General features: G+C 49.8%; 1 protein-coding gene across 2 annotated transcripts; it reads left to right on the forward strand.

Moving 5' to 3' along the window:
* Nucleotides 1-1,462: 1,462 nt before the first annotated feature.
* Nucleotides 1,463-13,339, forward strand: LOC123809459 (polyunsaturated fatty acid lipoxygenase ALOX12). Of its 2 annotated transcripts, XM_045824672.1 has the most exons (14): nucleotides 1,463-1,597; nucleotides 2,130-2,331; nucleotides 3,501-3,582; nucleotides 3,687-3,809; nucleotides 3,927-4,030; nucleotides 4,269-4,429; nucleotides 5,329-5,472; nucleotides 6,427-6,636; nucleotides 9,332-9,418; nucleotides 9,640-9,809; nucleotides 10,309-10,430; nucleotides 12,265-12,365; nucleotides 12,487-12,657; nucleotides 12,781-13,339. In XM_045824672.1, the coding sequence occupies exons 1-14, from the start codon at nucleotides 1,463-1,465 to the stop codon at nucleotides 12,958-12,960; spliced, it is 1,992 nt and encodes a 663-aa protein (XP_045680628.1). In that variant the 3' UTR covers nucleotides 12,961-13,339. The 2 variants fall into 2 exon arrangements, with proteins under 2 accessions (XP_045680628.1, XP_045680629.1); XM_045824673.1 differs by lacking the exons at nucleotides 1,463-1,597; nucleotides 2,130-2,331 and adding an exon at nucleotides 2,713-2,844.
* The last annotated feature ends 1,265 nt before the right edge of the window (nucleotides 13,340-14,604 follow it).

Consider the following 14,604-nt stretch of genomic DNA (forward strand, 5'->3'; position numbering starts at 1 on the left):
CCCCAGCCAGGGTCCTGGCCCACAACCCAGGCAAGTGCCCTGATGGGGAACAGAACCAACGACCTTTTGGTGTGCAAGCCAGCGCTCATCCACTGAACCACACCAGCCAGGGCCCAAGTCATTTTTGAGGGTTTGGCTCAAGAAAGCAGATTTACTTGCCCTGGCTTAGCCCAGACCACCAAACATATTCCGTGTCAGCCAAAAGCTTCTGATGAGTTGGACCAAGAAGACCTGGAGAGGGACTTACAGGAGGCTTCATCTGATTTCTGGGTGGGTGATAAAGCCTGAGCCCTGAATCATCCTTCTAATGTTTACAAAGTCCCTAACCAGCACTGGCCCCATGGCTGTTCCTGGGTTTCCTCCCCTGAGTGCCATGAACGGACCAGGAACTAGCTGGGGTTGAGCAGGATGAAGATGAGAGGGAAGAAGAAAGAAGTGGAACGTCATGCCTAATAAAAACTGTTTACGTATGATTTTTTAGAAGAAAACTGGATTTTGGTAGAGGAAGCAGGCACCACAGTCTGCTGTGAGATGAGGCCATTCTAAACGTTTAACGAATATAATGGAAGGGTAAAGGTTGAATTTATTTGGAAAGGGCAAAGTTCATGGGAATTGTCCATGAATGCTGGGTCCCTAAGTGACTCCACACTGCACCCTAACACCCAGGTCCCTGACATTCTCTGCACCCATTATCAAGGTTGGACAAAAGGAGGCCTTTGCTGGCCTGCCTCAGTTAGGCCTCTCTCAATGTCTGGTGTAACTAGGGTCCTAATGCTGGGGTGTTGAAACCAGGTTAGGGACAGGCAGGGAGCAGCAAGTCTTTCGGCTGTTACTTTTCCAGGTTCTAGGCGGCCTGGGAAGGCCTATTCACTTACTGAAGGGCTGACTGCCTCAGATGCGGTAGAAATTAGGAACTGAAGACTTACTGGACCACAGCGCATCTGGCAGCCCAGTGAAGCCTCCCGGGTTGGCCCTCCAACTCAGCCCATCGCCTTCCCAAGGTCCCAGCCCAGAAAAAGGGAAACTTTCTCTCTGGAGGGCGGACTCACCCCCTCTCCCACCTAGCTCTCCAAAAGGCCTGGAGACCTGGGGACGTGTCCTCATCCTTGCTCACTCCAGCCCCGAGGCCCCTGGCCCCAGACTCGCTGGGAAGTTTAGAGCAGCCCTGGGGCAGCTATCAGCTGGGCCTCAGCCAGACCGAGGGCCCCTTTATCTTCCCACAGCTTCTCTGGGAGGCGCGGCCCTTCCCAGTAAGTCTGCTCAGTTTCCAGCAAGTTGGGGCTAGTTTGAGGCGGAGAAGTGTGAGCATCTGGAAGTCGTGAGGGGGGCGGGGACCCAGACTGATCTTTAAAAGCATAGCATGGCCTGGCCCTAAGGCACCTAGACTCACGCCTGCGGCCCTGGGCGTTCCAGAGAATCGCAGGACTCGGCTCCTCCTCGCCTGGGTTACTAGGGGACCACCATGGGCAGCTACCGCATCCGTGTGGCCACGGGGGCCTGGCTCTTCTCCGGGTCGCACAACCGTGTGCAGTTGTGGCTGGTCGGGGAGCGCGGGGAGGCGGAGCTGGAGCTGCAGCTGCGGCCAGCGCGGGGACAGGTCAGCCTGGGTAGCTGGGACCCAGATCCCGGCTGGGGCTTACGCTGGGACAGGGGCGAGTAACAGCACCAACGCGCCCTACGGGACTTCCAGGGAGAAGGGGCGCAGGCGCCTAAGCGGGCAGAGGGTCAGAGGCAGGGCCCAGGAGGGGCTCAACCCCATTCTCCCTTCCCCGCCCTGGCCCTCGCTACTTCCCCAATTGACCCCAGTCCAGTGTTATTCTGGGATCAAGGGTCAAAGACAGAAGGTCTCGGGAGAGCGCTGGCGCAGTGAGAGCTGTATTAATGGACGGGTGTAGGTGATGATGCTCAGTCCTCAATCCAGGACTCTGAGGGCCTTGCCCCGCGTCCCTGGTCCTCGTCCTCCCGGTGCGATGGGGCGTCTGAGACCCACCGGTGGCTCAGGTGTTGGGAAGAAGAAATGCTGACTCTGGAGGCCTTGTACCGGACTTCCCCAAGGACTCCCGCCCCTCGGTAAAACGGCCTCTCCCGGGTCCCCGCTACTAAATCTCGCCGTGTTCCGGTCCCCCCAGGTGGAAGAGTTTGAGCACGACGTTGCCGAGGACTTGGGGCCACTGCAGTTCGTGAAGTTGCGCAAACTCCACTTCCTGGTGGACGACGCGTGGTTCTGCGACCGCATCACGGTGCAGAGCCCCGGAGCCAGCGCGGAGGCCACCTTCCCGTGCTACCGCTGGGTGCAGGGCGACGGCGTTCTGAGCCTGCCGGAGGGCACCGGTGAGCGGCGGCCTGCGGGGAGTGGGTGTGGGGCCTCGGGACTACTGGGGCGCGGGGAGGCCGGCAGTAGTACTGGGGAAGGTCCGAGGGTCTTGAAAAAATGCGTGTTCAGCAAGTTAAGGGTGGAAAAGATAGGAAATGAGGGGAAAGTTTTAAAGTCCCCAAGTTTTACTTGGAAGTAAAAAGGCTGGAAGCGCGACTGGACAGGGAGCTAAGTGACGTGCGGACACCACGCCCCTCGAAGGTGAGGACAGGGACTGGGAGTTGCGGCCACGCAGGGAAACAGAAGAGCCGAAGTGAAAGTGGAAAGGAGGTCTCCGTGGGACCGGGAACAAGTTAGGGCAGGGACAGGTAAGGCTGGCACGTGAGATAGGAGATAGTGGGTGTGAGCGCTGAGAGGCGACGGGTAAGGGAAACCATAAATGATCGGACAGGAAGAGAGAGACGGTTTGGCCATGAAAACACGGGCGGGCGACAGCCTGGAGGGCAGGGAGCACACTGACTGGAGTGGGGGTGAGTGAGGACGGCGGATGCTGAATTCGTTACTGTGGGACGTAACATGGGTGAATACAGGGACGATGTCCTGAGGGCGAATACAGGGGCGATGTCTCGCCCATGTCCTGAGGGCGAGAACAAACAAGGGTGGAAACATGAAATATACGACGGCTTTGGTACAAGTGTGTGTAAGGACTGATAAGGGCTAGAAGAAGTCGGTAAATATAGACTTCGACATTAAGTCTAAGAAAGGTGAGCAAACAGGACTTTGAAGACAGCTGAGGTTCAAGCAGCGAAAGGCAGGTGAGGTTCAAGGAGCGAAAATCCACCAAAGTAATATAGAGTAGAAAACAGGTGTCGGCATAGGGGTGACTACGATTTTTTCACCTAAATTAAGGTGATTCATATTGATGCCATACATATTGATGAAACAGGATCAGGTAGGGAAAGATGAATTAAGGGGCAAGAAAAGGGAATGGGAGCTGAGATATATGAAGCCAGGAGTGCAAAGTTGGGATGAATGTGTCTGGGGAATCAATGAACTGAGGCACAGCCAGAGACAAGCAGCAACAGAGCACGGCTGAGCACGTGGACGGGACAGGGAAAGGAAGGTGAGGACAAGCAGGGGAGAGCACAGGCACACCATGCGAAACGGTGGCCAATTGTCTCCCCAGCCCGCCTGGCAGGAGACAATGCGTGGGATGCGTTCCAGAAACACCGAGAGAAGGAACTGAAGGAAAGACAACAAACATACCGGTGACCACCCACCCATATTAGAGCCCCAAGTTCGCCCCCCCTTCCCTGACCCTACCCGGTCACTGACTGGAACACCCTCCCTGAAGCTTGTCATCCTCTCCCAGCTGGGCCACCTGGAAGGAAGGGTTACCCCTGACCATAGCCGCAGGCAGTGAGAATGATCTACCTCCAAATACGAGATTCCACGAGGAGAAGAGACGGGACTTTGAATCGACACTGAAGGCAGTGTGAGGAAAAGCCTGGAGCCCAGAGGGGAATAAAGGCTGGGAGACCCAAGAATGGTGGTGAGTGGTGAGGGGCTGAGGGATCAGCCAGTTGGTTCATGCTGCAGTTGTCTGTCCTAGGTCCCTGGAAATGGTCCTCAAACGTGTTCATACCTTCCTGAGTTCCTGGAGCCAGCTGGAGGATTTTGATCAGATCTTCTGGGGCCCGAAGAGCACCCTGGCTGGTTAGTGGTTTCCCCAGGTCTCTATGACCCCTTGATGGCCCCCTTTTGATGACCTAACCTTCACACTCCATAGTCCTCCCCAACACCTTGCCAAGTGAGACCTTATCATGCCTGATCATCTCAGAAAGGTGCTGGATACAAGATGGTCATGTGTCTGAATCCCTGGGGTAGAGCCCAGAGGAGGGATATTGGGTTGTGGTGAATATCCTCCTCCTACCCCCCCACCCTGTCTCCACAGAGAAGGTTCACCAGCGCTGGCAGGAAGATGAGATTTTTGGCTACCAGTTCCTCAATGGCAGCAACCCCATGCTGTTGAGATGCTCCACCTCTCTGCCCTCCCGGCTGGTGCTGCCTTCAGGGATGGAGGAGCTTCAGGCCCAATTGGAGAAAGAACTCCAGGTACCTCCTCCCACCCTACACTGTTCTCTTCTTGGCTCTATGGGGAGAAGTGGTGAAGGGGGTACCCAAAGGTGAGTCTGGGAAGGGAGGCTGTGGTAACCCACTGTCCCTGAGTCTAGAGTCCTTTGCTGGAAAAAAAAACCAGAGATGGTAAAATATGTAGGGGAAACTATGAGGCACTCCCAGCAAGGATTTCCAAGGTGAATGCAGGTGGGGCCAGAAATGTTAGCTGGGACAATGACATTCCCTGGCTGATGTCAGTGCTCCCGACCCCAGTGTTCATGGACGCCATAAAGGTGAAGAATGCACTGTGTGTGCAGGGGGTTGGGGGGTGGATAGTTTCCTGGAGGAGGAAAGCTGGGTTTAGAAAAGATGAGATGGTGTAAGGCAGGAAGTGCACATGTCCACATGCATGTGTCTGGGTTCGGTGGCAGTAGTAGCCAAGGGAACCAAGTGGATTACTTGACAGAGCAGGAGAGATCCAGACAAGGAGTGAAAGAGCATTTGCTGAGCTGATGGGAGCCAAACCCAGGGAGAAGATCACTGGGGGGTGATGGGGGAGGGGCACAGCCCCTGGGCCATGGGGCATTTTGCAATGCCATAATGCAAACTGGTTCTCAACTCAGATCTACTGCCTGCACAAAACCTGCACAAGGCATCAACCCACGCTAGGTTGTTCCTTCATTTATTTAAAATGAGAGGAGTTGGACCAGATGATCTGGTTCTGCCAATAGGACTCTCTGGTACTGATAGAGGACAATGGTAAGAAGCTAGATAAATGGCTTTTTAAAAATTTATTGGGGTGACATTGGCTTACAAAAATGTCTTTCCCCCTTTGCCCTGTCCCTCTGGGAGGAGACTTTAAACTCTCACCATGGATATATCCCTCCTTCCCCCAGAAAGGTTCCCTGTTTGAGGCTGACTTCATCCTGCTGGATGGAATTCCAGATAACGTGATCCGAGGAGAGAAGCAGTATGTGGCTGCCCCCCTTGTCATGCTGAGGATGGAACCCAATGGGAAGCTGCTGCCCATGGTCATCCAGGTGAGGTGTCCCAGGCATCCCCCTCTCAACACTGCTCTCAGTTCATCCCAACCTCTGCTCTCAGGCACCCAACCCCGGGCTCCCAAACCCCATCCTCACAGTGAAACGTGTCCTCATGTCACTCTTTGCAGCCTGGTTGTCCCTGACTCACGCAACTGGAAGTATTTGTTAGAGTCATAATGGCCTTGTGGAGTTCTCATGCTGTACTCAGTGGTTCTCAAACTTAGTGTGCATCAGAAGCACCTGAGGGCTCGTTAACACACAGGTTGCCGGGTCAGCCACCACACTTTCTGATTCAGTAGACCTGTGGTAGGAACTGAGAATTTGCTTTTCTAACAAGTTCCAAAGTGATGAGGCTGCTGCTAGTGTGGGCACACACACTGACAACCACTATTTAATCTCTCAGTAGCCTTGACTCTAAATGTCCATTGTTTCCTGAATATCTCTTCTCCCAAAGTTCCCAACAGTCAGTCAAAAATTATTGTCAATTATCTCACACATCCAGCTTCTCCTGTTAATTTTTTTATTGATTTATTTTAGCATTCCACTTATTTATGCATTCATTAATTGATTCTTGTATGTGCCCTGACGGGATCAAACCTACAGCCTTGACATATTGGGGCAATGCTCTAACCAACTGAGCTATCTGGCCAGGGCCCAGCTGGGCCTTTTCATTCCCCAACTCTAACTCAGAAACCCATTGTGTTTCTCCCAAACCACTGTTAGAATCTACTTCCTGGGCTGCCGTTCTGACTCTCCTACATTCAACCTGCCCATCAGGGCACTAATATGGCCCCATGGCTAGTGAGAAGCAGGGTGGAAGGGCCCTCATTCTCCTACTAAATTATGACCTCCTGGAAAATAATAATCTTACTGACTCCTCTGTTTCCCCAAGAATGCTGACCAGAAGGTCACACATCAAGTGGAAGTTCAAGAAATGTTTATTTTTCCCAGATCCAGCCTCCCAACCCCAGCTCCCCGACCCCACTGCTGTTCCTGCCCTCAGACCCTCCACTTGCCTGGCTCCTGGCAAAGTCCTGGGTCCGAAGTTCAGATTTCCAGCTGCACCAGCTCCAGTACCATCTGCTGAACACTCATCTAGTGGCTGAAGTTATCGCTGTTGCCACCATGAGGTGTCTCCCAGGACTGCACCCTGTCTTCAAGGTAAATCCTCTACCCTTCAAGTCCCATCTCACTCAGATCCAAGAGAGGAAACAGCCAGTATCAAATAATACCGCTGCAACAAACAATATTTATATCAATGTGTGAAAGAAAGAGGGACAAGGAGAAGGAAGACTGTATCACTATTTAAGATTTGTATTTTAACCACATCAAGTCATTGAATGTTTCTTCAGGACACATTATAAGGGAACCCTCTGAAGTTCCAGAGACCTGACAATTCCAGCAAGGAGCCTGGAGTATTATTCCTGGGACATTGCTAGTTAAACAAAATACTCACTTCTGTCTTAGGAGATTTACTGTGTATCCTGGAAGACAAGTGATGACCATAAGAGCCAACAGAGAACAATATCTGGAACTAGAATTTGAAATCACAAGAGACAGCCTATGAACACTATAGTATGAACAGAGAATGTCCCACCCCAAGTGAGAAGTCTGCTGCAGGAATAGATGAAAAGGCTAAGAGAGCACCCCTGTAAGTTACTTACTTGTGCCTAGAAGAGAGGTGGAGAAAGACATGCAACAGGTAACAAGAATGAAAAGGAAAAAAAAATCAAAGACATGGTGAAGGGAGGAAACAGCACGTGCACATGCCTGGGAATAAGACTGAAGAGAGGAAGGTGAGAGGTCTAAGCTGCAGCACCTAGAAGCCCACAGGGTGGGTACGTTGTAATTTTATACAAGAGTGAGTTCAGTATCTATTGCTAGGAAGAAGGCAGCAAAATAAAACTTGTGCTTGCTTAAAGGTATTCTCAAAATCCTGGTGACATTTTAGACATAGGGAATAGGACAGAGAAGGGACGACACTGGTACAAGCTTATGAACCAGAGCAATTGTCAGAAACAGCAAAGTCATTAGAACAAGCCAGTCTGGAAGCAAACGTGAGGTGTTCAGTGTTATGACCATGGAGTTTGAAATGTTGGCAAGATATGCAAAGGAGTACCTGGGTAAGGAGAACTGAAATGTTTCAAGCTGGGGGCCTATGCCCTGACCCCCAACCCTGACCCTGGCCAATAGTAGCTATTGCCTCACTGAGTCTGGGGTAACATAGGTAGGATAGAGACCAGTGTGATAATAGAATCCTGGATTTCACTGACCTCATGGTGCTCCTGTATCACCATCTTCTGCTCATCCTGAGTAGGTGAAGCCTCTGTTCACAGGTGAAATTCCTTCTTTGGTAGGTCATCCCTCTCCATCCCTATTTCTGCTCACCACCCCCAGAGGACTAACCCACAAAAGTCATAAAGCCTATGTGGGCAGGCTGTGGTTCAGACCACCAGGGGCTAAATCCTGAGGCCCGACCTCAGTACTTACCAGATGTCTGCTCCAGTGGACTCACCTCTGGACAAGGACAACAGGAGCTCCACTGCGGGCTGTTTAAGGACAGGACGACATAACAATGTAACACAGGCTGAAAGCTACAAATGCCAGCAGTTCTTGCAATTATTATTATTACTCTCCTAAGGAGTTGTTTGTCTTCAGCTATCTTCTCTCCTCATGTGGACTTTGGGCTTTCTATGACACTCAGCGTCTTCCATGAACTTTCTGAAAAGTTTTAGACTGATGTGAGCTGCTTTGACATCTTGACACCAGAGGTACCACTGGGGGTATTCCTTGCATCCAGTCGGACAACTCGGGTAAATGCCAGCGCTACATGGAACCTGTCTATAGACTAGGTGGAAATGAAGACAAAATAGTCTCAGATAAAAAGAAATGTGAGGATCAGGTGGCCTTTTTAATACCTAAGAAAAGCTATTTTTTAAGCTGTTAAAAATAGAGGGGGTCACCCTGACCAATGTGGCTCAGTTGGTTGGGCAACAACCCACACAATGAAAGGTCACCAGTTCGATTCCTGGTCAGAAGGTCAGAGCACATGCCTGGGTTATAGTTTTGATTGCCAGTCGAGGCGCATACAAGAGGCAAACCATGTTTCTCTCCTTCTCTTTCTCCCTCCCTTCCCTCTCTAAAAATAAATAAAAATAAAGTCTTTAAAAAATACAGAGGGGGCCTAACTGTCTAACTGGTAGTGGAGCAGATGTGACAACAGCCCCTCTGCTGCTCAAGCAGGTAGCTCAGAATGACTCCTCTTATTCTGACTAAAGGTACAAGAGCCCCCAAAACCAACAGTGAGGCAACCTGAGGAAGGAGTGTGGCTTTGATGATGAGTAGACAGGTAATTATAAGCTATGAGAATGCAAATGGTAGAATTATAAAAGAAAATCAAAAGGGGATGATTCTTAAAATTCACCAACACCCAAGGTAGAAATAAGACAAGGTAGAGACAAATGGTAACAGCTGAGACTTGAACTTCCTCACCTACCACTCACCTAAGCGTCACCACTGCCTCCCGAGATAAGAAACCCTAGTATCACCCCCTGTTGGCAGATTGATAATAGGGGATGAGACAGATTAACAGTCAGAGGGGACTTACCTTGGGCAAGGATCAAACTGAATGGTGAAGTATAGATTGAAACCCAGGTCCTTCTAGCTCACGAGCCTCACAGGGGAGTTATGAGCACAAGAATGACTGATCTGAGAAGCAGGAGACCAGCCTGCAAAGGCACGAGCAGAGAGGAAAGCATCAAGAGGACAGAAGGCCACCGTACTGAGTACCACTCACTAACAGAGAAGGACCCAAGTATGTCCTCCATAAACCATCCCTCCAATCCTCTCCACCCAGCTCCTGATCCCACACACCCGCTACACCATGGAGATCAACACCCGGGCACGGAGCCAACTCATCTCAGATGGAGGCATATTTGATAAGGTAAGGAGGTAATCGAGTGGGGGCCACTTAATCATCCAACTCTGCATGGCCTCCTGTCACTTTCAAGACCCCAGACCAACCTGTGTGAATGCCCTGACCCTTAAATCCAGGAGCACTGTCCTTTTATACTCATGTCTTTAAATGTGAGAACCCCCACATCTGAACCCCTTGAATGCCATACTCTGTCTTCTTCCTCAAGACCTCTCATTTCTTTCTTCCAGATAGCAAGCACAGGCGGTGGGGGCCACGTGCAGCTGCTCCGTCGGGCTACAGCTCAGCTGACCTACCGTTCCCTCTGTCCTCCTGACGATCTGGCTGACCGGGGCCTGCTGGGAATCCCAAGTGCCCTCTATGCCCATGATGCTTTACGGGTCTGGGAGATCACTGCCCGGTGGGTGAGGGTGGGAGCTGAGAAATGGAGGGGTATTGGGGGGAGGCAGAGTAGGGCCCTGACTTGAGGTCAGCATGGGGGAAAAGGAACATGAAACAAGGTCCAGACAGGAGAAGCGGAGCAGTCAGTTCTGGGAGAGGCGAGGAACAGTGAGGACTCGGTGGGTAGGGCCTGAGAAGGGAGAGACGAAGAAGGGAGCAGACAGCCTAGGCCGGGACAACTGTGCATGGGGAGGCTGAGGGATCTGGACAAATCAGGACTTTTATCAAGAAGAATGGCTATCAACCATGTACAGAGAATTTCTAGAAGCAGTGGCCCATGTTTCATTCCTTTCTCCAGTAATGTGTAGAAAGAGCTGGGGAATGTCCCAAAAGGCAAGTCTGGAAGGATCTATACTCAGACACAGTAAGAGTCTGTTGGAGGCCACAGAAAAGGAGTGGCAGTAAGAAGCCACAGCCTTCTCCTCTCAAGGAGCTCAACCCCCTTCTCCTATGGGCAGATATGTGGAGGGGATTGTCCACCTCTTCTACCACGGGGATGATGTCGTGAGAGGGGACCCTGAGCTGCAGGCCTGGTGCCGGGAGATCACTGAGGTGGGGCTGTGCCGGGCCCAGGACCGAGGTAAGATCCCTCCCCACAGAAAGGAGCTTCTCCCACACTCTGCTAAGAGCCCCTTGTCAGCCTTGCTCTTCTAGGGATGTGACCCCAACCCTCATCACCCCCTCTCCCTCCACACATGAAGCATCTGGATCCCATTCCCACCTCCTAGGACTCAGGACAATTCTAGAAGCACAAGGATTATCCTCCTCAGAGGCCCTGGCCATCAACCTTTATGTCCATCCCCCTTGCCTAGTCACAGATGCCCCCTGCCACAGCATGGGGCTCATACCCATCGTCATGGTATCTGTTTTCCTTCCTGAGGATATGAATGGGAAGGTTTTTCCACCAAGTCCCACAATGACTCACTCAATTTTTCCTCCCTTCTTCCTGCTACTCTCCAGCACACACAGAGGGTCCAGACACACTTTGCCACAGTGCAAGGTCATTTTTAGGTGCAAGCTCAAGATTGTGCGTCCTTTGCCTCAAACTCACACTTGGTTCCCTGTCCCTTGGGCTCACATTCCTTCGGCCAATCTGTCCTTCCCCTACCCTTGCTAGGATCTAGCACTAGCTTAGGACCTCGCCACTAGCTTTAGTGCCCTCTGCCCACAATTAATCACTGGGAAGGAAACGGCCTTTCTTGAGCTCTTCTGGGTTCATCCTCCTCTCCCTCACACACACGGGCCAACCTGGACAGCTTCAAATCGTCCTTCAGTCCCTGCTCCTCCCACTTCACCCCAACACCTCTGCCTCTGTGAGACAACTACAGACATTTACGGAGGAGCCATTATGGCCACGCCCTGGGGAGCCAGTGAGCACCAGACCAACACCCACACCCTCCCAGGACCAAACTTTCTCTAGGACATCTCAATATTGTCCCTTAGGTTCCACATGCCCCCAGAAGTCGCTTCTTCTCTCTGGCCATCTTTTCCCCAACTAGTATCAACTACATTTGGAAAAATGAAACTTTCACATGTTCACTTTAACCTCTATTAACTGCCTCTCATTCTCTTTTCCCCACTTCTCATAGCTGACCTTTGCCTAATTTTCCCAATACACTTGTAGAGGAAATGTGATCAAATTAAAAACTGTCTGAGATTAGCAGCCAGGAACTGAGTTCAAGATCAGCCTCTGCTTTTTCCCAACTGTGTCCTGACAAGCAGTTTATTCTCTGGTCTTTGATTTTTGTTTTAAGTCTATTAAAAGGGAGTGGTTATATTTGTTCCACTTAACTGACAGAATTATTGGGTCTGAGTCCCCACCTCCACTGTAAAATGAGTGGCCTGAGATAATCTTTGTGGGAAGCCTGTCCTGGTGTGACACTAGAAATCCATGGCTTCTCTCTCTCTCTCTCATTTTCATGTATTGATTTTAGAGAGAGGAAGGGAGAGACAGAGGGAAAGAAAGAAAAGAAGAGAGAGATAAACATCAATATGTTGTTCCATTCCTTCAGGCATTCATTGGTTGATTCTTGTCTGTGCCCTAACTGGGGATGGAATGTGCAATGTTGGCACATTGGGATGATGCTCTAACCAACCCAGCTATCCAGCCAGGGCAATCCATGACTTCTCTCGCTCCTCATCTTATAACTCGGGCACTTGTAATTTCACGTCTGAGAATAAGAGGAAGCAGCCATAAATTTTTAACCACTTTTTAAGGCAGAGGATCACTCAATCTTTTCCATACCCTCCCATAATAACAATGACTATTTACTCTGATATGAAACTTATGTCTGATGTAAATGCATTTGAATAAATGAACCCATTAGTTCCAAAATACAGAAGCCCTCAGACACCAACCTTTATTTTTCTCTTCTCATGCTGCAGCCTCTAAATCCAGTTCCTTTTCTTCCCAGGTTTCCCTGTCTCCCTCCAGTCCCAAAATCAGCTCTGCCATTTCCTCACCATGTGTGTTTTCACGTGCACTGCCCAGCACGAGGCCATCAACAAGGGCCAGGTATGAACAGCTGAAAGTCCAGGTCCCTGAAAGCATGTGTCAGGACCTTGGAATCCCCAAGGAAGTGGTGGGGGTCAAACCCTAAGCACCAGGATCCTAGGGTTGTACTTTCTTCCCCCAGCTGGATTGGTATGCCTGGGTTCCTAATGCCCCGTGCACAATGAGAATGCCCCCACCCACCACCAAGGAAGATGTGACAATGGACACAGTGATGGGCTCACTACCTGATGTCCAAAAGGCCTGTCTTCAAATGGCCATCACATGGCTTCTGGCTCGACGCCAGCCAGACATGGTAAGAGAGGACTCTAGACAAAGAAGAATACCAATGGAAGGGAAACATGCAAGTCAGGGGTTAGGCTCTAGGTGCCTCTGTTCAAACGAGAAACTGACTGACTGATCCTCTGTTCTATCTTAGGTGCCTCTGGGGCATCACAAAGAAAAGTATTTCTCAGACCCCAAGGCCGAGGCTGTGCTAAAGCAATTCCAAGCAGATCTGGAAAACCTGGAAAGGGAAATTACAGCGCGGAATGAGCAACTTGACCTAACCTACGAATACTTAAAGCCCAGCCACATAGAGAACAGTGTCACTATCTGAGCTCTAAGGTGCCCCCCGCCCCCGAAAACTTCAGATCAGCTCCAGGATTGCCACTTCTGTTTTGAATTTCATGGTTTGCTACGTGTTTGCTGCTAAGGCTCTATTTTCTCTCCCAACTAAATCCTCTACATCAGTATCCTACTATCCCAGGAGGGCAGCAACCTTTTCTGTAAAAACCCATATAAAAATGTTAGGATTTACAAATCCTAACATTTCCTAATCCTAAAACATTACAAATCCTAAAAGTCCTGTCGGCCACACAGTCTCTGTCACAATTACTCAACTCTCCTGCTATAGCAAAAAGCAGCCACAGACAATGTGAAAATGAATGAGTGTGACTGTGTTCCAATAAAACTGTTCATGGACAGTGAAATATGAACTTCACGTGTCACCAAATACTTCTTCTTTTGGTTTAGTCGACCATTCAAAAATGCAACAAACAAATAAAAACCACTGTGCTTTTCTAAAGAAATGTGCACAAGCCTCAGGCTGAATTTGGTCCTCGGTGGCAGTACCCGAAGAAGGGTACCCTGCTCTAGTCTGTGGCACTGACCCAACTTGTAAACATCCAGAGGATGCTCTCAGGGGCAGATGGAGAAGATTCCTTGGAGAAATGAACTTCCTCAACTAATTCTCCTTTCCCAGGAGCTACACTTTGTGCTTGGTGGCCAACTTAAAAATTCCTGATTCTGTTCTTTGACAACTTTCCCTCCACCCCTATTCCTCCTATTCACACACCTATACCCTAAAAGTCCTGGAATAAGAATGGTGCTCCTAGAGCAGAATGCAAACTTTCGGCTTCCTTCCCCAAAGTCTCAAACAGAAGAGCCATGAAATTCATGTCTCAGGAACACTTTCCCAGCCCCTTTAGTCCACGGGAGTCTACACATGACCCCTGTTCCACATTCTCTTTCATTACCCTTTATAGAATAATATGCATGAAATAAATGGAAAAAGACCACGAAGCTATGCTAACCACCATTTCCCTGTCTAGTTTCAGGGTCTTGGGATCAAAATGAACCCTCTCAATCACGCTATGATACTTGTCTTCAATAGACTGGGCAGAAGATGCTGAGAGCAAAGCTGCATTCTTCCAACACCCGTTTCCCTAAATAATGATCACAAACCTGTCTCTTACCACAGAAGTACACAAACCTTTCCCTTGGAGTCGATGACCTATTCATATTTTTAAAATCTTTTACCTTATCTTATTCGAAGGACCTGTAACCCATTTCCATAGTTTACAATAGGGAAGCAAAGTGACATTTCGCATATTTCTTCCTCCAGTACATTTAGCAGACCACTCACATTCACAACTTAGAGTCCACTTTCCTTAGGCTTTTCCTAACGCCCATATTTTTCCTGGATTTGGCATCCAAAGGCAGTAGTATTCCATGTCTGGTAACGAAATGTTACTTTTAAGTACTTCCAATGCCAAGAATCCTTTGCAATTTTAAAACATTCTAGCCACAGCAGCACGCCTGACCTCAGGGAGGATCCCCTATTTCCTTTCAGTGTCAGAACATCTATTTTTAAACGTAGGGATAAGAGGAGATACAGGAGTTCTCTCTCGGCGTTAATTCTATATCTCACTTACCGCTAGCTCATCACAAAATACTACCTGAAACTACAGTATGTAAGGGG

The sequence above is a fragment of the Phyllostomus hastatus genome, unplaced genomic scaffold (assembly GCF_019186645.2).
Source record: "Phyllostomus hastatus isolate PE091 unplaced genomic scaffold, TTU_PhHast_1.1 phas_scaffold_55, whole genome shotgun sequence".
NCBI lineage: Eukaryota > Metazoa > Chordata > Mammalia > Chiroptera > Phyllostomidae > Phyllostomus > Phyllostomus hastatus.

Coding starts and splice junctions, on each gene's coding strand:
- LOC123809459 (XM_045824672.1), top strand. CDS start 1,463: ATGGGCAGCTACCGCATCCGTGTGGCCACGGGGGCCTGGCTCTTCTCC. Junction 3,583..3,686: donor GAAAGACAACAAACATACCG/GTGACCACCCAC, acceptor ATCCTCTCCCAG/CTGGGCCACCTGGAAGGAAG. Junction 6,637..9,331: donor GACTGCACCCTGTCTTCAAG/GTAAATCCTCTA, acceptor CTCTCCACCCAG/CTCCTGATCCCACACACCCG.